The 26,064-nt window shown below is 38.9% G+C and overlaps 1 protein-coding gene across 2 annotated transcripts in view; it reads right to left on the bottom strand.

The window, feature by feature from the left end:
* The window catches only part of TNFRSF11A (TNF receptor superfamily member 11a), a 367,845-nt gene that overhangs the window by 72,522 nt on the left and 269,259 nt on the right, over positions 1-26,064 (bottom strand). For both annotated transcript variants that reach the window (XM_053714632.1, XM_053714633.1), the window contains exon 4: positions 11,501-11,641. In XM_053714632.1, coding sequence (XP_053570607.1) covers positions 11,501-11,641 — 141 coding nt within the window. The remainder of the gene's footprint in view (positions 1-11,500; positions 11,642-26,064) is intronic.

Below are 26,064 nucleotides of genomic sequence, written 5' to 3'. Positions count from 1 at the left end.
TTAAGGTTTCCTGTCCCTTTAACTTAGGACAATGCCCTACAAAATGCCCTTTTAAGGGCTAATGGTAGTTTAGTTTAGGGGGTGTTTTTATTTTGGGGGGCTTTTTTATTTTCATAGGGATTAGGTTTAATTTTTTTTATTTTTGATAATTTTGTTTATTTTTTTCTGTATTTTTAGAGTTTATTATTTTTTTTTTAATTTTAGATTATTTTTATGTAATGGATTCTTTCACTACCCTGCCATTTTTCGGAATCCGCCACCCTGCCATTTTTCGGGAATCCAGAAACAAACGATCAGTCCAGCACTCAGCGGTCTATGCACGCCACTCTGGAAGCCCACTCATGCCTCCAATCCAATAAGCAAAATCCAAAGCAAGTGGCAGCAAAAAATATTTATTTAACAAAACAGCACAGTATAAAACAGCAGCGACGTTTCAGGAGTACTTCCCTTAATTTTTTCTTTTGGCTGCCTCACGCACCCAACATTCCTTTGAGGATGCGTGTGCAACGGGCGACGGACGCGTTACAAACGTGATTATAGTATAGATATATATATATATATAAATAGATAGATAGTAAAGAACATAGGAATTTTAATTATTTCTATTCAAAACACATTAAAAAATGTTAAAAATGAATAAAAATTATATTGCATGTTTCAAGGTATTTGACTGGGAAGGGCACAAAAGTGTATCTATATGTCTATACATGCGTATTTATGTGTTTATGTGTGTATATGTGCATGTATGTATGCACATACATATGTACACATATAAACATAGATACCCATGTATACACATAGACATGTATACATACACACACATACACATATTTAGACATATATGCAGGTACAAAGCCCCAAATCCGGAATTCCAAAATCCAAAGTTATTCTAAAATCTAAACTTTTTTTAAAAAAAATGTTTTAATAATAAAATTATTAAAAAATAACTATTTTTCCTGCTTGCAAGTCACATCTTCTATGTCTGTGTTTTTTGTCTGTGTTCTAAAATGTAAAAAATAGTCTATATTTATTTAAAACAATAAATATTACCTTTCTGGTTACAGTAATGTATTATCTTTCTGATGGTACTATGTATACAAAAGTATTTAAAATGATATAAAACTAGCTTTAGCTTACATGTATAAGCTGTATTATGAGATGTTAGTATTGCCAAAACTACATAAGATATTGTTGTTCACACTTGGTTCCATCTTCTCTCCAAACTGTCATGTTTTACAGATACAAATATTCCAATATAAAACACCTTGCTATACAGGGAGTGCAGAATTATTAGGCAAATGAGTATTTTGACCACATCATCCTCTTTATGCATGTTGTCTTACTCCAAGCTGTATAGGCTCGAAAGCCTACTACCAATTAAGCATATTAGGTGATGTGCATCTCTGTAATGAGAAGGGGTGTGGTCTAATGACATCAACACCCTATATCAGGTGTGCATAATTATTAGGCAACTTCCTTTCCTTTGGCAAAATGGGTCAAAAGAAGGACTTGACAGGCTCAGAAAAGTCAAAAATAGTGAGATATCTTGCAGAGGGATGCAGCACTCTTAAAATTGCAAAGCTTCTGAAGCGTGATCATCGAACAATCAAGCGTTTCATTCAAAATAGTCAACAGGGTCGCAAGAAGCGTGTGGAAAAACCAAGGCGCAAAATAACTGCCCATGAACTGAGAAAAGTCAAGCGTGCAGCTGCCAAGATGCCACTTGCCACCAGTTTGGCCATATTTCAGAGCTGCAACATCACTGGAGTGCCCAAAAGCACAAGGTGTGCAATACTCAGAGACATGGCCAAGGTAAGAAAGGCTGAAAGACGACCACCACTGAACAAGACACACAAGCTGAAACGTCAAGACTGGGCCAAGAAATATCTCAAGACTGATTTTTCTAAGGTTTTATGGACTGATGAAATGAGAGTGAGTCTTGATGGGCCAGATGGATGGGCCCGTGGCTGGATTGGTAAAGGGCAGAGAGCCCCAGTCCGACTCAGACGCCAGCAAGGTGGAGGTGGAGTACTGGTTTGGGCTGGTATCATCAAAGATGAGCTTGTGGGGCCTTTTCGGGTTGAGGATGGAGTCAAGCTCAACTCCCAGTCCTACTGCCAGTTTCTGGAAGACACCTTCTTCAAGCAGTGGTACAGGAAGAAGTCTGCATCCTTCATGAAAAACATGATTTTCATGCAGGACAATGCTCCATCACACGCGTCCAAGTACTCCACAGCGTGGCTGGCAAGAAAGGGTATAAAAGAAGAAAATCTAATGACATGGCCTCCTTGTTCACCTGATCTGAACCCCATTGAGAACATGTGGTCCATCATCAAATGTGAGATTTACAAGGAGGGAAAACAGTACACCTCTCTGAACAGTGTCTGGGAGGCTGTGGTTGCTGCTGCACGCAATGTTGATGGTGAACAGATCAAAACACTGACAGAATCCATGGATGGCAGGCTTTTGAGTGTCCTTGCAAAGAAAGGTGGCTATATTGGTCACTGATTTGTTTTTGTTTTGTTTTTGAATGTCAGAAATGTATATTTGTGAATGTTGAGATGCTATATTGGTTTCACTGGTAAAAATAAATAATTGAAATGGGTATATATTTGTTTTTTGTTAAGTTGCCTAATAATTATGCACAGTAATAGTCACCTGCACACACAGATATCCCCCTAAAATAGCTATAACTAAAAACAAACTAAAAACTACTTCCAAAACTATTCAGCTTTGATATTAATGAGTTTTTTGGGTTCATTGAGAACATGGTTGTTGTTCAATAATAAAATTAATCCTCAAAAATACAACTTGCCTAATAATTCTGCACTCCCTGTATACTATATCCCTTTTTAAAAATACATTTTAATCAATATTTAAATAATATTTTTTAATTAAACCTGTATATATGAGTTTGATACTTTATTCTAATATGTTTTGAATGTGTTTTGAGAAAAACATTTTTTAACCCTTACACTTTACTTCAGGTCTCAAGTCAAGCTAAATATTCTAGAGCAGATTCGTCTTGCACTCGAGGGCAAACTATAACTTTCAACTTGTAATATAAGCGTTAGCGCATTCAATGCGATTCACCATAGACTTTTAATATCAAGTTGCGCGCTAATGTTAGTGGGGCCCAGCGATATAATGCGTATCACGTCCCTTGCTATCACAAGCGTGCCACTTGTAATCTGGCCCATTATATTTAAATGATTTTCTTTAATGCAGAGTCTTCTGCATTATTAGCACTAAAAGAATTCTGTTTGAAATTTAATTCTGTTAGAAACTTTGTGCATCCTTAAAGTGAAAGTAAATTTTAGCATTGTACAAACGCTAGGATTGACTATTGAAACAAATAAAGGGGACGTTCATTCATGAAGTATAAGATACTTTATGTAGAAAGCTCCTTTATTTGTTTCAACCGTTCGCCATTCTTAGCTCCTACAGGAGCCCAAGGCTAAATTTTTTTTGGCTAACAGATGACATTTTTACCTCTTAGCCAATTGCTGTGCAGTAAATCCGGCTCCCATGGGCGCCAAGACGGATTTAGAGCACGGCTATTGGCTAAGAGGTGAAAACGTCACCTCTTAGCAAAAAATATTTTTAGCCGTGGGCTGCCGTAGCAGCTAAGAACGGCGATCGATTGAAACAAATAAAGGAGCTTTCTACATGACATGGAGTGAAATCATCAAGTTGTACAGTACGCACTCAATTCTCAAAAAAAATAAGTGCTAAACCTGGAAGTCGCAGAAAGTGGAGACTCCCATAGAATGTAATGAAGCTCTGTAAACCCAGCACAGAATTTTTTTTATTATTTAAAGTGTATAGAAATCTGAGTGCCGTGCACTTGATTCTAGTTTTGCATACGTGTCTTTTTCTATCAGGGTAATAGGTGAATTGTGTATTTTGAGATATAGGGGCCGATTTATTAAGGGCCAAATGGCCCTGAATGCCCCTGTTTCCGGAAACAGGAGTTAAGAAGCAGGGGTCTTAACTCGTCTGCTGCCTCTGAGGCTGTGGACATCAATCCGCCCGATCTCATAAGATCGGGTTGATTGACACCCCCTGCTAGCTGCTGCTTGTCCGCGAATCTGCAGGGGGCGGCCTTCCACAAGCAGTTCACCAGTACTGCTTGTGCAATGATAAATGCCGACAGTATGCGGACATGATCGTTACAGCAGATCATGTCCGTCTGCACAATGGTAAATCTACCCGATTTTCTCCAACTTACATAAGGAAAAGTAAAACAGACCCAATTAGAAAATTCGATACGACTTATGCGAGAACTTCCGCCATCCAAGGAACAAGGAAGTACATTACATTAAAAAAATGTTTTTAGTATAATTTTAACTTTGTATTTTGAAATTAAATTGAACATTAAATATTATTTTTTACTGTGTAACTTAAATGAGTTTTCTTGTGTGCTATAAATAAGAATTTCACGGCGTAACTTTAAGAATATTAGCTACGTTTAAGAATATTTTAAATACATATAGTCAATAAAATTGTTGATGTGTACTTTACTTATAATTTTAATTTCATACTTTCAATACTTTTTTAAACTGTGTATATATATTGTTTTTAACTTGTAATACCAGCAGTAAGCCGACGAGCACAAACCGCCACGATAAACCCCTTATCGCTTGGACACTAAGGTTTGCGCTCTACTAGTAATCTGGCCCTATATTTTTAATTTTCACGTAATAATTCTGAAATCTCTAGGTCCCTAGATTTAAATGAAAACCTAGACATTAGTGTGTGCAAAAGAATGCTTAAAAGTTTTAAGTGATAATATAAAGAAAATTAGTTAATTAAGCAAATCAGGCAGGCAGATGGTTTTTCAATGCCCGGACCTAAGTAAATAAAAATGAGAAAATCAAGAGACAAATGATTACTCCCATGAGTGAAACAACCAAAGCATTGTCTCTAAAATTATGACAATATGGTTTTGGAAAACTATGGCCCTGATATTCAAAACCTCTCTGCTCAGGTGAGATATTCTAAAATGATCCACCAGCACTGCAAGATCTCTAGTGAAAATTTCAAAAGGGAGATTTTGCTTTACTTCTTCAAGGGGCATTCCCTGCATTTCTGTATTTCAAGGAGAGACAAGTCCAGTGTAATATAGCACTACATGACGGTTCTGCTGCATTTACATGTTGTGCTTTCTATTTTATATCACTTTACACTTCAGATTACGTTTTATTACATTTAAACTTTGCACTTTCTATATTTTGTATTTATTTTGTGTACAGCAGTGTATTTTAAAATTGTGATTTTACTAATTCTTTTTCTAAAGCATAATTCACTGAGGCAGAACTCACTGAATTTTCTAAGAAAAAAGGGAGGAACCTTGAAATCCCAGAGAGATGAGAGATGCTTTCCATAGAAAGCAATAAAGCTCTATGGGATACAAAATTTCACATGGGAGAGAGAAGGTAACTGGAGAACCCCGAGGGCTGATTTGCATCAATTCCAAATTAAACTGAAATTTTTTCACTACAATTTAACTTGCTTGTGTCTATATTTTAGTATCTATTACTTGTCTGTTAGTTAAAATAAGTGTATTATGAATTTTGAGCAAACTTCACCTTCACACAGCTGGTGAGACAATCAGTGAGACCAGCTTGTTTAAAATGCTTACACAATTTTACAAGACTGGGGCGCGATCCGATATAGAGTTTGCGGCGCAAGCGAGGGAACCCGCGTCGCCCGCAGTTTCAGCTCGCAACTCGAGCCATCCAATATGCGGCGCCGTCACTTGCTAAAGTGGCGCAAGTCTCACAAACCAGCGATGTCCAGAAATCTGCGTAAGTACAGATTTTTGGAGTCGCCAGTGACTTGCGCCACGTTAGAAACTGCCGGCGCCTATAAAACCTGACTAAAGTCTAAATCACCCGCACTGTCTAACACGCCTCCTAAACATAGCCCGACACGTCTAACCCTCTATCCGCTATCGCCCCTCACTAGCCTAACAATAAAAAAAGTTATTAACCCCTAAACCGCCGCTCCCGTACCCCGCCGCAACCTAATAAAGTTATTAACCCCTAAACCGCCGCTCCCGTACCCCGCCGCCAGCTATATTAAATCTATAACCCCCTAAAGTGAGCCCTTAACACCGCCGCCATCTCTATTAAAATTATTAACCCCTAATCTAATCCCCCTATACCGCCGCCAGCTATATTAATATTATTAACCCCTAATGTAAGCCCCTTACACCGCCGCCATCTCTATTAAAATGATTAACCCCTAATTTAATCTACCTACCCCACCGACAGCTATGTTATCTATATTAACCCTAAGTATATTATAGTTAATATAGGTATTACATTATATATATTAACTATATTAACCCTAATTATATTAGGGTTAATATAGTTAATATAGTTACTATAGTATTTATATTAACTATATTAACTCTATCTAACCCTAACACCCCTAACTAAATTCTTATTAAATTAATCTAATTCATATTATAAACTAAAATATTCCTATTTAAATCTAAATACTTACCTATAAAATAAACCCTAAGATAGCTACAATATAATTAATAATTACATTGTAGCTATGTTAGGGTTAATATTTATTTTACAGGTAAATTGTTAATTATTTTAACTAGGTATAATATCTATTAAATAGTTATTAACTATTTAATATCTACCTAGTTAAAATAATTACCCAATTACCTGTAAAATAAATCCTAACCTAAGTTACAAATACACCTACACTATCAATAAATTAAATAAACTACAAACATCTATCTAAAAATACAATTAAATTAACTAAACTAAATTACAAAAAAAAAAAAACACTAAATTACAAAAAATAAAAAAAAGATTACAAGATTTTTAAGCTAATTACACCTATTCTAAGCCCCCTAATAAAATAATAAAGCCCCCCAAAATAAAAAAAATTCCCTGCCCTATTCTAAATTAAAAAAAATTCAAAGCTCTTTACCTTACCAGCCCTTAAAAGGGCCTTTTGTGGGGCATGCCCCAAAGAATTCAGCTCTTTTGCATTTAAAAACATATACAATACCCCCCCCCTCATTACAACCCACCACCCACATACCCCTATTCTAAAACCACCCAAACCCCCCTTAAAAAAGCCTAACACTACCCCCCTGAAGATCTCCCTACCTTGTCTTCACCACACCGGGCCGAACTCCTCATCCGATCCGGGCGATGTCTTGCTCCAAGCGGCAAAGAAGAATTCTTCCTCCGGCGATGTCTTCCTCCAAGCGGCAAAGAAGAATTCTTCCTCCGGCGACGTCTTCCTCCAAGCGGCAGCAAAGTCTTCATCCTTCCGGCGGCATCTTCAATCTTCTTTCTTCGCTCCGCCGCCGCGGAGCATCCATCCCGGCCGACGACTGAACGACGAATGAGGTACCTTTAAATGACGTCATCCAAGATGGCGTCCGCCGAATTCCGATTGGCTGATAGGATTCTATCAGCCAATCGGAATTAAGTTAGAAAAATCTGATTGGCTGATTGAATCAGCCAATCAGATTCAAGTTCAATCCGATTGGCTGATCCAATCAGCCAATCAGATTGAGCTCGCATTCTATTGGTTGTGGATCAGCCAATCGGATTGAACTTGAATCTGATTGGCTGATTCAATCAGCCAATCAGATTTTTCTAACTTAATTCCGATTGGCTGATAGAATCCTATCAGCCAATCGGAATTCGGCGGACGCCATCTTGGATGACGTCATTTAAAGGTACCTCATTCGTCGTTCAGTCGTCGGCCGGGATGGATGCTCCGCGGCGGCGGAGCGAAGAAAGAAGATTGAAGATGCCGCCGGAAGGATGAAGACTTTGCTGCCGCTTGGAGGAAGACGTCGCCGGAGGAAGAATTCTTCTTTGCCGCTTGGAGGAAGACATCGCCGGAGGAAGAATTCTTCTTTGCCGCTTGGAGGAAGACATCGCCGGAGGAAGAATTCTTCTTTGCCGCTTGGAGCAAGACATCGCCCGGATCGGATGAGGAGTTCGGCCCGGTGTGGTGAAGACAAGGTAGGGAGATCTTCAGGGGGGTAGTGTTAGGCTTTTTTAAGGGGGGTTTGGGTGGTTTTAGAATAGGGGTATGTGGGTGGTGGGTTGTAATGGGGGGGGGGGTATTGTATATGTTTTTAAATGCAAAAGAGCTGAATTCTTTGGGGCATGCCCCACAAAAGGCCCTTTTTAGGGCTGGTAAGGTAAAGATCTTTGAAATTTTTTTAATTTAGAATAGGGCAGGGAATTTTTTTTTATTTTGGGGGGCTTTATTATTTTATTAGGGGGCTTAGAATAGGTGTAATTAGCTTAAAAATCTTGTAAATTTTTTTTATTTTTTGTAATTTAGTGTTTGTTTGTTTTTGTAATTTAGTTTAGTTAATTTAATTGTATTTTTAGATAGATGTTTGTAGTTTATTTAATTTATTGATAGTGTAGGTGTATTTGTAACTTAGGTTAGGATTTATTTTACAGGTAATTGGGTAATTATTTTAACTAGGTAGATATTAAATAGTTAATAACTATTTAATAGCTATTATACCTAGTTAAAATAATTAACAATTTACCTGTAAAATAAATATTAACCCTAACATAGCTACAATGTAATTATTAATTATATTGTAGCTATCTTAGGGTTTATTTTATAGGTAAGTATTTAGATTTAAATAGGAATATTTTAGTTTATAATATGAATTAGATTTATTTAATAAGAATTTAGTTAGGGGTGTTAGGGTTAGATAGAGTTAATATAGTTTATATAAATACTATAGTAACTATATTAAAGGGACACTAAACCCAGAAAAAAAGTCATCTTAAATTGAAATATCAATATATTTTCTATATTTTTGTAATTTGCATTGCGTTTATAATATTTACCCTTTCTTAGCAATCCGATTGCGAAAATACAAGGTTTTCCAAACCCACCGACGGCGATTCATTACCATCATCCAATTCTGAACGATAACCCAGGTTATGAAAATGGCGTCGGTTTGATGATATGCGCATGCGCGATATACCGTCCACGTCATTCTTGACGTAACTCACAGCAAACCAGCAGACCTGCTGTGTTGATATCAGACAGAGCTGCTGAATAGAGCAGGTAAGTGTGGATCGCTGCAAGAATCTCCCTAGTAATAACGAGCATTAATTCTATATGTATAGAAAAACGGACAAAATTATCAATGAAACCCATATTAATTTTATTTAACTGTATGCTCAATACACTGAATAGAGCAGGTAAGTGAGGATTGCTGCGAGAATCTCCCTAACAATAACGAGCATTAATTCTATATGTGTATAAAAACGGACAAACTTATGAATAAAACACATTAATTTTATTTCACTTTATGCTGAATTTGATGAATAGAGTTTGTAAGAGCACAGCATATGCTTATTTACAATACCACTGTATGGCTAAGTGTGGTATCATGGATCAGATATGCACATGCGCGGGTCAACGGATCGTAATGCGCATGCGCCGGGTGACGACATTGTCACTTAATGATATGCAGAAAATTGCAATACGATTGGAAATTGAAGTTTGGTGTGCACGGCTCATATTAGAGGGTTGGCTGTAATGATGTCATCTTAGGAAAATACATTTTAATTTTATAGTGTTCAGAAAGATCGTTGTACTGTAAAAGTAGGTAAGTGATGAAATATACACGTTAGTGATTTGAAATTGATGGTCAGGTTATGGACAAAAAACTTAAGTTTTGGAATCCTTTAACTATATTAACCCTAATATAATTAGGGTTAATATAGTTAATATATATAATGTAATACCTATATTAACTATAATATACTTAGGTTTAATATAGATAACATAGCTGGCGGCGGGGTAGGTAGATTAAATTAGGGGTTAATCATTTTAATAGAGATGGCGGCGGTGTAAGGGGCTTACATTAGGGGTTAATAATATTAATATAGCTGGCGGCGGTATAGGGGGATTAGATTAGGGGTTAATAATTTTTATATAGGTGGCGGCGGTGTAAGGGGTCAGATTAGGGGATAGATAAGGTAGATGACAGCGGTGTAAGGGGTTCACATTAGGGGATAGATAAGGTAGATGGCGGCGGTTTTAGGGGCTCACAGTAGGGGTTTAGTTTATGTAGATGGCGGCGGGGTCCGGGAGCGGCGGTATAGGGGTTAATAACTTTATTAGGGATTTCGGGGGGGGGGATCGCGGTTGACAGGTAGATAGACATTGCGCATGCGTTAGGTGTTAGGTTTTATTTAGCAGATCGCGGGTGACAGGTAGATAGACATTGCGCATGCGTTAGGTGTTAGGTTTATTTTCTAGCTAGTTTAGGTAGTTACGGGGCTCCAATAGTCAGCGTAAGGCTTCTTACGGCTGCTTTTTGTGGCAAGGTGAAAATGGAGTACGTTTTCTCCATTTTCGCCACGTAAGTCCTTACGCTGCATATTGGATACCAAACTGCGCTGGTTTGGTATACCTGCCTATAGCCCAAAAAACTACGGGCGACGGCAGAAATATACGGGCGTAACTTCTAGGTTACGCCGTATATGTGATACCAAACCAGCGTAAATATTGGCGTCGCCGGCTTTTGCGGGCGACGATTTTTATCGGATCGACCCTCAGGTGAGAGAGCTTCAGACATACCCTAGGAACTCCCCAGGGAACCGCCCTCTCCCTCTCACTTTCTGAAAATGTCAATTTTTTGTTTGCAATGCAGGAAATTCAAGGTGCAATGTAATTTGTATTTCTAAACATAAATATACAAAGTATGATCCTAATTTGTTAAAGTAACACAGAAACTTTCAAAGCATAATCAGAATGTGTAAAATACTGCTAGATCTAAATCTTTTAAAATATAAATGAAAAAGTGCAAAGCTTAAATGCTATAATACTGCAAGGACCCAATCTAAAGTGTAAAACAATCTAAAATACAAAGCACAAAGTGTAAGTGAAACAAAACTCTCATATCACACAGTGCTATATTTCATTGGGTTTGTCTCTGCTGCACATACATAAATGGAACAGATCTCGCAGTGCTGGAGAATTCCGCCCTCTTTCTTTTGAATATTCAGTGAGTCTGAACTGCAATTTCTCTCCAAGCTGGAGAAACTTTGAATATCAGGGCCTCTAGAACATGTCCAAATAAATTTACCATCTGTATTGTGCTGTACATGAACAAAAACTGCAAACTTTCAAGGCTGGATATTTCTGAAATTACTAAAAAGACTGACACTTTTAAAAAATATTGGATTTATCTCTATATTATATTTGAAGTAAAATATTGCTTAGTTACTTGCAGACTGAGGTACACTGCCAAATTTGATCTAGATTGTATATAATACAACCAGGAGTTATAGGAGTCTAAAAATCAGCACTCTAGTTTAAACTATGGCTGCATTTTATAAACATTCAGATTGCATACATTTTACAGTTTGATTAATCTAAGGCACAGTTTAGCTACATTAGTATTTTAACTGAAAATAACTGTCCTTTTTTCCCCCCAAGATAAAACACTTTAAGGATCTCTCACCTAAACGCTCCACTCCAAATCCAGGATTGCATGCTTTGTTTTTACTGCAATAATCATGTTGATTCCAATGATATTCTGAAACACAGACACACTTCCGAGCATGTGTACTGTTCCCTTGTTGAGCGACCCGTAATGCTTTTCCTGTAAATAAAGCATATAGTATTATTTGTTCACTTAGTATATAAAAAAAATTGCACCTTCTGCTACAAAACATGTTTTATTATTGTTTGTACTTATTAGAATCTTTTATCGAGACCAAATGATTTTTTACTGAAAAGCACACAGCATATACAACAAAACCACCCAGGTGTAAAATGCAATATATTTCATGTATTTAGGCAGGAGAGGACAGTAAAAAATGAATTTGTTGTTTCATATGTATTGTACTCTACACAGCTACTTTGTTGAGAACAGTTTAGCTAGTTTTGCACACTATTGGCTAGATTTAGAGTTCTGCGGCCAAAGGGGTGCGTTAGCTACGCTGGCTTTTTTCCCCCCCCGTACCTTTTAAATACTGCTGGTATTTAGAGTTCACAGAAGGGCTGCGTTAGGCTCCAAAAAGGGAGCGTAGAGCATATTTACCGCCACTGCAACTCTAAATTCCAGCTGTGTTTACGGACGCGGCCAGCTTCAAAAACGTGCTCGTGCATGATTTCCTCATAGGAAACAATGGGGCTGTTTGAGCTGAAAAAAAACCTAACACCTGCAAAAAAGCAGCGTTCAGCTCCTAACGCAGCTACATTGTTTCCTATGGGGAAACACTTCCTAAGTCTGCACCTAACACCCTAACATGAACCCCGAGTCTAAACACCCCTAACCTTACACTTATTAACCCCTAATCTGCCGCCCCCGCTATCGCTGACCCCTGCGTATTATTATTAACCCCTAATCTGCCGCTCCGTACACCGCCGCAACCTACGTTATCCCTATGTACCCCTAATCTGCTGCCCCTAACACCGCCGACCCCTATATTATATTTATTAACCCCAAATATGCCGCCCCCAACGTCGCCGCTACCTACCTACACTTATTAACCCCTAATCTGCCGACCGGACCGCACCGCTACTATAATAAATGTATTAACCCCTAATCCGCCTCATTCCCGCCTCAATAACCCTATAATAAATAGTATTAACCCCTAATTTGCTCTCTCTAACATCGCCGACACCTAACTTCAAGTATTAACCCCTAATCTGCCGACCGGAGCTCACCGCTACTCTAATACATTTTTTAACCCCTAAAGCTAATTCTAACCCTAACCCTAACATCCCCCTAAGTTAAATATAATGTTATTCTAACAAAATAAATTAACTCTTATTAAATAAATTATTCCTATTTAAATCTAAATACTTACCTGTTAAATAAACCCTAATATAGCTACAATATAAATAATAATTATATTGTAGCTATTTTAGGATTAATATTTATTTTACAGGCAACTTTGTATTTATTTTAACCAGGTACAATAGCTATTAAATAGTTAATAACTATTTAATAGTTACCTAGTTAAAATAATTACAAAATTACCTGTAAAATAAATCCTAACCTAAGTTACAATTAAACCTAACACTACACTATCAATAAATAAATTAAATAAACTACCTACAATTATCTACAATTAAACCTAACACTACACTATCAATAAATTAATTAAATACAATACCTACAAATAAATACAATTAAATAAACTAACTAAAGTACAAAAAATAAAAAAGAACTAAGTTACAAAAAATAAAAAAATATTTACAAACATTAGAAAAATATTACAACAATTTTAAACTAATTACACCTACTCTAAGCCCCCTAATAAAATAACAAAGCCCCCCAAAATAAAAAAATGCCCTACCCTATTCTAAAATTAAAATAGAAAAGCTCTTTTACCTTACCAGCCCTGAAAAGGGCCCTTTGCGGGGCATGCCCCAAAGAATTCAGCTCTTTTGCCTGTAAAAAAAAACCATACAATACCCCCCCCAACATTACAACCCACCACCCACATACCCCTAATCTAACCCAAACCCCCCTTAAATAAACCTAACACTAAGCCCCTGAAGATCTCCCTACCTTGTCTTCACCACACCGGGTCCCGATCTGTCCAGAAGAGCCCCCGAAATCTTCATCCAAGCCCAAGCGGGGGCTGAAGAGTGACGTCCATCCTCGGGCTGAAGTCTGGATCCAAGCGGCGGCTGAAGAAATCCATCATCGGGCTGAAGTCTTGATCCAAGCGGGCGCTGAAGAAGTCCATCATCGGGATGAAGTCTTCTATGAAGCGGCATCTTCAATCTTCTTTCTTCCGGAGCCATCATCTTCCAGCCGACGCGGATCCATCCTCTTCTACCGACGCCTACTCGCCGAATGACGGTTCCTTTAAATGACGTCATCCAAGATGGCGTCCGTCGAATTCCGATTGGCTGATAGGATTCTATCAGCCAATCGGAATTAAGGTAGGAAAATTCTGATTGGCTGATGGAATCAGCCAATCAGATTCAAGTTCAATCCGATTGGCTGATCCGATCAGCCAATCAGATTGAGCTTGCATTCTATTGGCTGATCGGAACAGATTAGGGGTTCATAGGGGTAACGTAGGTGGCAGCGGTGTGCGGTTGGCAGATTAGGGGTTAAAAAATTTTAATAGAGTGGCGGCGATGTGGGGGAACCTCGGTTTAGGGGTACATAGGTAGTTTATGGGTGTTAGTGTACTTTAGAGCACAGTAGTTAAGAGCTTTATAAACCGGCGTTAGCCCAGAAAGCTCTTAACTACTGACTTTTTTCTGCGGCTGGAGTTTTGTCGTTAGATTTCTAACGCTCACTTCAGCCAAGACTCTAAATACCGGCGTTAGGAAGATCCCATTGAAAAGATAGGATACGCAAATGGCGTAGGGGGATCTGCGGTATGGAAAAGTCGCTGCTGGAAAGTGAGCGTTAGACCCTTTCCTGACTGACTCCAAATACCAGCGGTTAGCCGTTTGAAAACAATGATAAAAAAAGCTTTGCGGCACAGAGGAAAATCTAAAATGTGCCTTTATAAAATTGTTTGAGGGACCTTAGAGTAACAGATATCTTATAAAAAGACCGGAGTAGCTGTGTGTCCATTTTTATATTAAAGATTAACAGTGGAACGTTACAGGACTGGACTGAAAGATCCATGCTTGTTTGTTCATTCCTGTGCACAGAGTGCTGTGTGCTACTGTGGGAAATATAGTTCCCCTGCGCCATCATAGAGAAAGTTAGAGCTGCATTTTACTACAGTAAAAAAATTAGCCAGCAGACTAAAGGTAGATGAGGTACTATGACAGCTCAAATGCTCTTTGACAGCAAGATGTGCACACACCCACAGATTACAAGCAGCAGTGTTGTCCCACTCCTAAAATATGCCTCCACATCTCTCACAAAATATGCCACCACATCTCTCACAAAACATACCTCCACATCTCTCACAAAACATGCCTCCACATCTCTCACAAAACATGCCTCCACATCTCTCACAAAGCATACCTCCACATCTCTCACAAAACATACCTCCACATCTCTCACAAAACATACCTCCACATCTCTCACAAAACATACCTCCACATCTCTCACAAAACATGCCTCCACATCTCTCACAAAACATACCTCCACATCTCTCACAAAATATGCCACCACATCTCTCACAAAACATACCTCCACATCTCTCACAAAACATGCCTCCACATCTCTCACAAAACATGCCTCCACATCTCTCACAAAACATACCTCCACATCTCTCACAAAATATGCCACCACATCTCTCACAAAACATACCTCCACATCTCTCACAAAACATACCTCCACATCTCTCACAAAACATACCTCCACATCACTGCTCTAACACAGCACTTTTATGATACAGTGGTGCTGTGTACAGACAGATCCTCTCATGCTGCTATTTTCAGAATGTGATGCCTGCTACAAGTATTTTCACCCTGCCCCGCCTACCTCTCTTCTATGAACCGTGCAGGCAAACTTTCTTCATGAAAACAGGAACAAAAATAAGCTACTAAAGCGAATTGGGGCAAAATACAAACAAATAAAAGGAACACACAATAACACAATAACATCCGGAACGAAAATTGGTAGAAACAGCATTGGGAAATGATTAGTCTGTAACACTTTCATGAATAAACAGCGCATGTTTAAAATCAGCGTGTGCAAGCAGGAAAAGTTATTTACGAGTCGACTGTGATTGGAGAAAGATAATGTACCAAAATATATATGCAGTAGTGAGACGGAGCTTAGCGACCATTTTAGGATTCTAAAAAAACGATGAGTATTTAAATATTTTGTATCCTTCTTACAAGTTTATAGCTGTATGACCAGTTGAAGGATGCTCCTCTGGTGTGCACTAATAAGTTAATACAATTTTGAACTGGGTATAGACTGTCCCTTTAAGGTCATAAAGTACTTCCTTGTAAGTTTTATGCTTAGACCATGTACCATTTTAGTAGACCTCCTTTAAATAGTTTCTAGTGTCAAAACAGTGACACACACTTTTGGATTTAAGGATCACTCTATGGATAATCATTTTCACACTGAGTCCTAAATATAGCAAAAATCTGACATTTTAATTTTTTTTATAAACTAATATAATTTAATTCTGAAAAAAAAATTGTTGGAAGGAGTATACCAGTATTATTCTTGAGAAAAATGTGGATTGTACATTCTACTGACTCAAGGGGAAAACATAAATTATGCTTACCAGATAATTTCCTTTCCATCTGTACGGATTCATCCCTTACTTGTGGGAAATACTGAACCTGGCCACCAGGAGGAGGCAAAGACACCCCAGCCAAAAGCTTAAATACCTCCCCCACTCCCCTCATCCCCCAGTCATTCTGCCGAGGGAACAAGGAACAGTAGGAGAAATATCAGGGTATAAATGGTGCTAGAAGAACAAACAAAAAAATTTGGTCCGCCGAACGGAGAAAATGGGCAGCGGCCGTGGACTCTCCTCATACAGATGGAAAGGAAATTATCTGGTAAGCCACAATTTATGTTTTCCATCTTAATATGAGGAGAGTTCACGGCTTCATTCCTTACTTGTGGGAAACATATACCTAAGCTCTAGAGGACACTGAATGAAACGGGAGGGTAAAGGAGAGGTGGACCCTATTCTGAGGGCACCACAGCCTGCAAACCTTTCTCCCAAAAGAAGCTTCAGCCGAAGCAAAAACGTAAAACTTGTAAAATTTAGAAAAAATATGTAAGGAGGACCAGGTAGCCGCCTTACATATCTGCTACATAGATGCCTCATTCTTGAAGGCCCAAGTAGCCAACACCTCCTTTAGCAGAAAGCGTAAGTGTTCAATCCTAAATCTAAAGTCTGGTTCCTCTGGAGGCTTAGAGGCAGCAGATTCCAACCCAGAAAGAGCATCCTCTGAAGTATCAGAGGCATCTTCATCATCGGATAATCTTGTATCAGATTCCAATAAGTTAGTAGATGACCCCTGGGAAGGATAGCAATATTTAACCTTTCACTTGCGCTTAGCAGGGTGAGGTAAAGCACTAAAGGCCACAGACACTACCGTCTGTAACCGTTCAGTAAAGTCTGGAGGTAAAAGGGCCCCTTCAGATGGAGGCATAGAAGTGCTACGAGAAGCTGCATGTGTATTAGGAGATGAATGTAGGGTGCACACCTCACGGGATGGAGACTCCTCAGATGTCGAAGGTTCTATAGTACTAAACATATTAGTTTTCTTTGATAAGATTACTTTATCAAGGCAAGTGGAACATAATTGAGCAGGCGGGTATACTGTGGCCTCCTCACAATATAGACGGGCATTAGCTTTAGGTAAAGAGGGAGTAGCCCTCTAATGTATCAGAGTCCTCCATAGCTTGCGCTTATAAAAAGGACTAAAGACAAAGATAAATGGCACCTTTTTTACCCCCAATAGCTGGGGCACTCACCACCTCCTATGACCCAGGCCCAGGAGAGAAACCTCTTCGTCTCCAGTCACCGCATGGTCAGGAAGAAGAGAATTACTCTGACCACACCCAGTCACGTGGTGTGCCATGCAGGACCGCCCCTGCACAACTAAAAGCGCGCCAAGCCTAACGGGCTGCGCAGCGCCAAAGTGAAATAAAAAACCTGTACGTTCCAACATCTGCTTGAGCCACATCTCACATATGTCACATCATAAACATGATATTAAAAATATGTGACAAATCCCCCTGTTCAATAATCCCCTTCCGGAGATATTAACCCTCGATTTCACTCAGATAAAAGGAGTCCCACTGTGACCCTGTCTTCTTGCGTTATCATGTGTGTATAATAATTAAATGATCTTACCATAATCTATACCGTGAAACAGGAACACAGCCTCTCAAGTTTGACAGTTTTGTAGTATCGCTTCTGACATGGACTTGAGTGATAGAAGCAGGCCGTGAAACTCGTCCAAACACTGATTGCTTAGAAGCTGTTAATACGAGTCTGGATGGGTTCACAGAAAAACTCTCTCTGCATCTCCAGACTCTAATATTCGCCAATGCTGTCACTTAGAAGGCTGACAAGACTACTTAAAACTCCAGTTCCATTCCGAAGAGTACTACCCTCCATAAGGAACTACTCTGTATCTTCTGACACTTCTCTGCCAACCTCCTGTGACGAAAGGCAAATAATGACTGGGGGATGAGGGGAGTGGGGGAGGTATTTAAGCCTTTGGCTGGGGTGTCTTTGCCTCCTCCTGGTGGCCAGGTTCAGTATTTCCCACAAGTAAGGAATGAAGCCGTGGACTCTCCTCATATTAAGATGGAAATAAGGATGTCTTCAAATTTTTCCAGGGCTGCTTTTCATTCTCAGTCCGGCTCTGCTGGTATATATTGTTAACTGTATGTTTTCAGCAATGTTCATGTTGCATGTGAAGTTGTCAATAACAGTAATGATAGTGGCAGCTATTATTTTCATTCATTATTTGATTTAAAATAAATAAATGCTACAACCAAAATCTAATCTAATAATTTATCCTTTTCATTTTCTGTATGTGTCGTCGATTAAGTGTCCCTTTTTATCCCCTCAGATCTAGTCACCCTAATTTACCCTGCAGTTACCTTTATACCAGGTAATATTTTTAAAATAATGAAGCACAGCAGACATTTAAAAAGATAGCAAAGTTGATTGTTTTTACTATAGCAGAAACATTATCAATTCACTGAGCATATATTATATTTATTATGATGTGCGTTTCCACCTTAAATTATTTGGGGTGGGTACCTGTGATGGGAAGGAATGTTATTGAACTATGATAGGAGCAAAGAATGTTATATATATTGTCTGCTTATTTTAGAGTTGATATGAGGCAATGAGGAAGGCTACGGGCGACATGTGTCAGCCAGCATGATTCACAGGGTGCATACATGATGTATTTATGTAAAGTCACTCTTCAATTTGTGCCTTTTGTTCTTTTGTTTTATATGCTTAAATAAAGTTTAAACTTTTTAATGAAGCCGATGGTGCGCCTCATATACCTCTTCATTATCTCTATCTTTAATTTATACTTCAGTTAATATGCAAGTTATTAGACCTAAGTACAGCCCTCATTATAACAGCAATGTGCCCAAAAATACCTCCATTCAGATAAGTGCCCTTGCTACTTTCTGTATGCAAACAATGTGCCCAGCTGCAATTTAAATTCAGGCACATACAGGGAGTGCAGAATTATTAGGCAAGTTGTATTTTTGAGGATTCATTTTATTATGTTCTCAATGAACCCAAAAAACTCATTAATATCAAAGCTGAATAGTTTTGGAAGTAGTTTTTAGTTTGTTTTTAGTTATAGCTATTTCTTTCATGTAATTAGCAAGAGTCCATGAGCTAGTGACGTATGGGATATACATTCCTACCAGGAGGGGCAAAGTTTCCCAAACCTCAAAATGCCTATAAATACACCCCTCACCACACCCACAATTCAGTTTAGCAGAATCTCATACGAATCGACTTGTGTTGTTTCTTCAAGATCATGGTTGGAGGATCAATTTACCAAAAGGTTCATTGATTCCTCAGACAAGGGTAACTTTTCTGGGTTTCCAGATAGATTCAGTGTCCATGACTCTGTCTTTAACAGACAAGAGACGTCTAAAATTGATTTCAGCTTGTCGAAACCTTCAGTCACAATCATTCCCTTCGGTAGCCTTATGCATGAAAATTCTAGGTCTTATGACTGCTGCATCGAACGCGATTCCCTTTGCTCGTTTTCACATGCGACCTCTTCAGCTCTGTATGCTGAATCAATGGTGCAGGGATTACACAAAGATATCTCAATTAATATCTTTAAAACCGATTGTACGACACTCTCTAACGTGGTGGACAGATCACCATCGTTTAATTCAGGGGGCTTCTTTTGTGCTTCCGACCTGGACTGTAATTTCAACAGATGCAAGTCTCACAGGTTGGGGAGCTGTGTGGGGATCTCTGACGGCACAAGGAGTTTGGGAATCTCAGGAGGTGAGATTACCGATCAATATTTTGGAACTCCGTGCAATTTTCAGAGCTCTTCAGTCTTGGCCTCTTCTGAAGAGAGAATCGTTCATTTGTTTTCAGACAGACAATGTCACAACTGTGGCATACATCAATCATCAAGGAGGGACTCACAGTCCTCTGGCTATGAAAGAAGTATCTCGAATTCTGGTTTGGGCGGAATCCAGCTCCTGTCTAATCTCTGCGGTTCATATCCCAGGTATAGACAATTGGGAAGCGGATTATCTCAGTCGCCAAACGTTACATCCGGGCGAATGGTCTCTTCACCCAGAGGTATTTCTTCAGATTGTTCAAATGTGGGGACTTCCAGAAATAGATCTGATGGCCTCTCATCTAAACAAGAAACTTCCCAGGTATCTGTCCAGATCCAGGGATCCTCAAGCGGAAGCAGTGGATGCATTGTCACTTCCTTGGAAGTATCATCCTGCCTATATCTTTCCTCCTCTAGTTCTTCTTCCAAGAGTAATCTCCAAGATTCTGAAGGAATGCTCGTTTGTTCTGCTGGTAGCTCCGGCATGGCCTCGCAGGTTTTGGTATGCGGATCTTGTCCGGATGGCCTCTTGCCATCCGTGGACTCTTCCGCTACGACCAGACCTTCTGTCGCAAGGTCCTTTTTTCCATCAGGATCTCAAATCCTTAAATTTAAAGGTATGGAGATTGAACGCTTGATTCTTAGTCAAAGAGGTTTCTCTGACTCTGTGATTAATACTATGTTACAGGCTCGTAAATCTGTATCCAGAGATATATATATTATAGAGTCTGGAAGACTTATATTTCTTGGTGTCTTTCTCATCATTTTTCTTGGCATTCTTTTAGAATTCCAAGAATTTTACAGTTTCTTCAGGATGGTTTAGATAAAGGTTTGTCCGCAAGTTCCTTGAAAGGACAAATCTCTGCTCTTTCTGTTCTTTTTCACAGAAAGATTGCTAATCTTCCTGATATTCATTGTTTTGTACAAGCTTTGGTTCATATAAAACCTGTCATTAAGTCAATTTCTCCTCCTTGGAGTTTGAATTTGGTTCTAGGGGCTCTTCAAGCTCCTCCGTTTGAACCTATGCATTCATTGGACATTAAATTACTTTCTTGGAAAGTTTTGTTCCTTTTGGCAATCTCTTCTGCCAGAAGAGTTTCTGAATTATCTGCTCTTTCTTGTGAGTCTCCTTTTCTGATTTTTCATCAGGATAAGGCAGTGTTGCGAACTTCTTTTGAATTTTTACCTAAAGTTGTGAATTCCAACAACATTAGTAGAGAAATTGTGGTTCCTTCATTATGTCCTAATCCTAAGAATTCTAAGGAGAAATCGTTACATTCTTTGGATGTTGTTAGAGCTTTGAAATATTATGTTGAAGCTACTAAGTCTTTCCGAAAGACTTCTAGTTTATTTGTTATCTTTTCCGGTTCTAGAAAAGGCCAGAAAGCTTCTGCCATTTCTTTGGCATCTTGGTTGAAATCTTTAATTCATCTTGCCTATGTTGAGTCGGGTAAAACTCTGCCTCAAAGGATTACAGCTCATTCTACTAGGTCAGTTTCTACTTCCTGGGCGTTAAGGAATGAAGCTTCGATTGATCAGATTTGCAAAGCAGCAACTTGGTCCTCTTTGCATACTTTTACTAAATTCTACCATTTTGATGTATTTTCTTCTTCTGAAGCAGTTTTTGGTAGAAAAGTACTTCAGGCAGCGGTTTCAGTTTGAATCTTCTGCTTATGTTTTTCATTAAACTTTATTTTGGGTGTGGATTATTTTCAGCAGGAATTGGCTGTCTTTATTTTATCCCTCCCTCTCTAGTGACTCTTGCGTGGAAAGATCCACATCTTGGGTAATCATTATCCCATACGTCACTAGCTCATGGACTCTTGCTAATTACATGAAAGAAAACATAATTTATGTAAGAACTTACCTGATAAATTCATTTCTTTCATATTAGCAAGAGTCCATGAGGCCCACCCTTTTTTGTGGTGGTTATGATTTTTGTATAAAGCACAATTATTCCAATTCCTTATTTTATATGCTTTCGCACTTTTTTATCACCCCACTTCTTGGCTATTCGTTAAACTGAATTGTGGGTGTGGTGAGGGGTGTATTTATAGGCATTTTGAGGTTTGGGAAACTTTGCCCCTCCTGGTAGGAATGTATATCCCATACGTCACTAGCTCATGGACTCTTGCTAATATGAAAGAAATGAATTTATCAGGTAAGTTCTTACATAAATTATGTTTTTAGGGGGATATCTGTGTGTGCAGGTGACTATTACTGTGCATAATTATTAGGCAACTTAACAAAAAACAAATATATACCCATTTCAATTATTTATTTTTACCAGTGAAACCAATATAACATCTCAGCATTCACAAATATACATTTCTGACATTCAAAAACAAAACAAAAACAAATCAGTGACCAATATAGCCACCTTTCTTTGCAAGGACACTCAAAAGCCTGCCATCCATGGATTCTGTCAGTGTTTTGATCTGTTCACCATCAACATTGCGTGCAGCAGCAACCACAGCCTCCCAGACACTGTTCAGAGAGGTGTACTGTTTTCCCTCCTTGTAAATCTCACATTTGATGATGGACCACAGGTTCTCAATGGGGTTCAGATCAGGTGAACAAGGAGGCCATGTCATTAGATTTTCTTCTTTTATACCCTTTCTTGCCAGCCACGCTGTGGAGTACTTGGACGCGTGTGATGGAGCATTGTCCTGCATGAAAATCATGTTTTTCTTGAAGGATGCAGACTTCTTCCTGTACCACTGCTTGAAGAAGGTGTATTCCAGAAACTGGCAGTAGGACTGGGAGTTGAGCTTGACTCCATCCTCAACCCGAAAAGGCCCCACAAGCTCATCTTTGATGATACCAGCCCAAACCAGTACTCCACCTCCACCTTGCTGGCGTCTGAGTCGGACTGGAGCTCTCTGCCCTTTACCAATCCAGCCACGGGCCCATCCATCTGGCCCATCAAGACTCACTCTCATTTCATCAGTCCATAAAACCTTAGAAAAATCAGTCTTGAGATATTTCTTGGCCCAGTCTTGACGTTTCAGCTTGTGTGTCTTGTTCAGTGGTGGTCGTCTTTCAGCCTTTCTTACCTTGGCCATGTCTCTGAGTATTGCACACCTTGTGCTTTTGGGCACTCCAGTGATGTTGCAGCTCTGAAATATGGCCAAACTGGTGGCAAGTGGCATCTTGGCAGCTGAACGCTTGACTTTTCTCAGTTCATGGGCAGTTATTTTGCGCCTTGGTTTTTCCACACGCTTCTTGCGACCCTGTTGACTATTTTGAATGAAACGCTTGATTGTTCGATGATCACGCTTCAGAAGCTTTGCAATTTTAAGAGTGCTGCATCCCTCTGCAAGATATCTCACTATTTTTGACTTTTCTGAGCCTGTCAAGTCCTTCTTTTGACCCATTTTGCCAAAGGAAAGGAAGTTGCCTATTAATTATGCACACCTGATATAGGGTGTTGATGTCATTAGACCACACCCCTTCTCATTACAGAGATGCACATCACCTAATATGCTTAATAGTAGTAGGCTTTCGAGCCTATACAGCTTGGAGTAAGACAACATGCATAAAGAGGATGATGTGGTCAAAATACTCATTTGCCTAATAATTCTGCACTCCCTGTAGTCCTTACAGCCCCCTTTATGCTAACCTATGTATAAGTGATACAGCAGTTCAGACACTGTAATCCCCTTTATGCTATCTCTATGGCTAAAGGATACTGCAGTTTATATGCATAGTCACAAATGCCCCCTGTATGCTAGCACAATGGCTCAGTTCAGCTCCATGGCCCTCTGAACCCTCCTTTGTTTTAGATACACGGTTAAATGATACATAGCCCTGTAACCACTTATCTTCTGCTTCTGTGTCTTCTTCTTTGACCAGTAAGTAGTGACTTGAAGGCTGAGGGAAAGGATCTGCACCGTCAGGTAGCCATATAGTCAAATGTAAAACTGAGCTCATGCCAGCAAAAGTAGAAGAGGAGGTGGATCCTAAGACTTGTATTTGCCCCACTAAGCTAGTCCAATTCTATGGAGGGGGTGAGTGATGGGCTACACAAGGGGCCCATTCATGTTGGGGTTACTGGCAAAATAGACTATTATTCCACCAATAACAATTAGGATGAAAATATGAATGCTGCAGTTTTTACCTATGTGCATATAGTTTATTTTATTGTTTTATTGTAGCACATACAGTTAAACAATATTGTAAAGAATTAACGTTTTACAAAAGATTACCTGAATATGAATGATATACGTAACTGCACCAAACCTGTTACCCCTGTACATTTTCAATCTATAGGTATTTTCACTTACAAACCCAATTCCGAAAAAGTTTGGACAGTATGGAAAATGCAAAAAAACAAATTCAATTCACCCTGTACTATATTGAAAACACATTATTAACACATTATTTGATGTTCTAATTTGTGGATTAAATGTATTTTTGGAAATATACACTTATTTCAAATCTGATTACTGCAACATGTTCCAAAAAAGTTGGGACAGCGGCAATTTAGAACTAATATCGATGGGACAATTTGAAATAAGAAGGTGATGTGAAACAGGTGAGGGAATCGTGTAATCATAGTATATAAGGAGCCTCAAAAAAAGGCCTAGTCCTTCAAGAGAAAGGATGGGTCAAGGTTCGCCAATCTGCCAACAGATGCGTCAGCAAATAATCCAACACTTTGAGGACAACATTCCCTGAAGACAAATCGGTAGAATTTTGGGCATTTCACCTTCTATAGTGCACAATATAATTAAAAGATTCAAGCAATCCAGTCATATCTCAGTGCTTAAAGGGCAAGCCTGAAAAGGAATGCGCGTGATCTCCAATTCCTCAGACGTCACTGTCTCAAAAACCATCATGAGTCTGTAATGTATTATCCTGACATGGGCATGGGAATACTTTGGTAAACCTTTGTCAGTCAACACCATTTGTCGCTGCATCAACAGATGCCAGTTAAGGCTTTACTATGCAAAGCATAAGCCATACATCAACACTGTCCAGAAGCGCTGCTGACTTCTCTGGGCTCAGTCTCATCTGAGATAGACAGTAGCACAGTGAAATCGTGTTTTGTGGTCTAACAAGTCAACATTTCAAATAGTTTTAGGAAAAAACAGCCATTGTTTTCTCTGGGCCAAAGAGGAAAAGGATCATCCAAGCTGTTATCAGTGTAAGGTCCAAAACCCAGCGTCTGTCATGGTATGGGTAACTTGCACCATTAAAGGGACAGTCTACAACAGAATTGTTATTGTTTTAAAAGATAGATAATCCCTTTTTACCCATTCCCCAGTTTTGCATAACCAACACAGTTATATTAATATACTTTTTACCTCTGTAATTACCTTGTATTTAAGGATCTTCTGACAGCCCCCTGATCACTTGACTTTTTATCTATTATCTATTGACTTGCATTTAGTACTGTGTTTTGCTAAATCCTAAATAGCTCCTAGGGCGTGAACACAATGTTATCTATATGGTCCACATGAACTAGCAGTCTCTTGTTGTGAAAAGCTAATAAAAAGCATGTGATAAGAGGCTGTTATAGTGGCTTAGAAACAGGCAGAAATTTAAGAAGTTTAAATGTTATAAAGTATATTAATATATCAATGTTGGTTGTGCAAAGCTGGGAAATGGGTAGTAAAGGCGTTATCTATCTTTTTTAAACAATAACAATTTTAGTGTAGACAGTCCCTTAAATGCAGAAAGATATGTATACATTTTGGTGCAACATATGCTACCATCCAGACCTCGTCTTTTCCAGGGACATTGTTGCATTTTCCAACAGGACAACACCAAACTACTGTCTCCCCGGATTACAAGTGCATGGTTGCGTAAGCAGAGAATGCGGGTGCTAGCATTTTTAAATTACTCTTTTTGTTTGTTGGTTTTTTGCATTTTCCATACTGTCCCAACTTTTTTGGAATTAGGGTTGTACAATACATTTTAATTCAAGTTGCCTCAAAAAAGAATACAGTTGGTTTTCAGTCCAGGGGGGCGAATTATAAAGCTCAGAATGGATGGAAACAGCAGTTATGAAGCAGCAATCTAATGACCGCTGCTCCATAA

The sequence above is a fragment of the Bombina bombina genome, chromosome 5 (assembly GCF_027579735.1).
Source record: "Bombina bombina isolate aBomBom1 chromosome 5, aBomBom1.pri, whole genome shotgun sequence".
Taxonomy (NCBI): domain Eukaryota; kingdom Metazoa; phylum Chordata; class Amphibia; order Anura; family Bombinatoridae; genus Bombina; species Bombina bombina.
The sequence above is the reverse complement of the archived record's forward strand: the minus strand, read 5'-3'. Positions and strand labels throughout refer to the sequence as shown.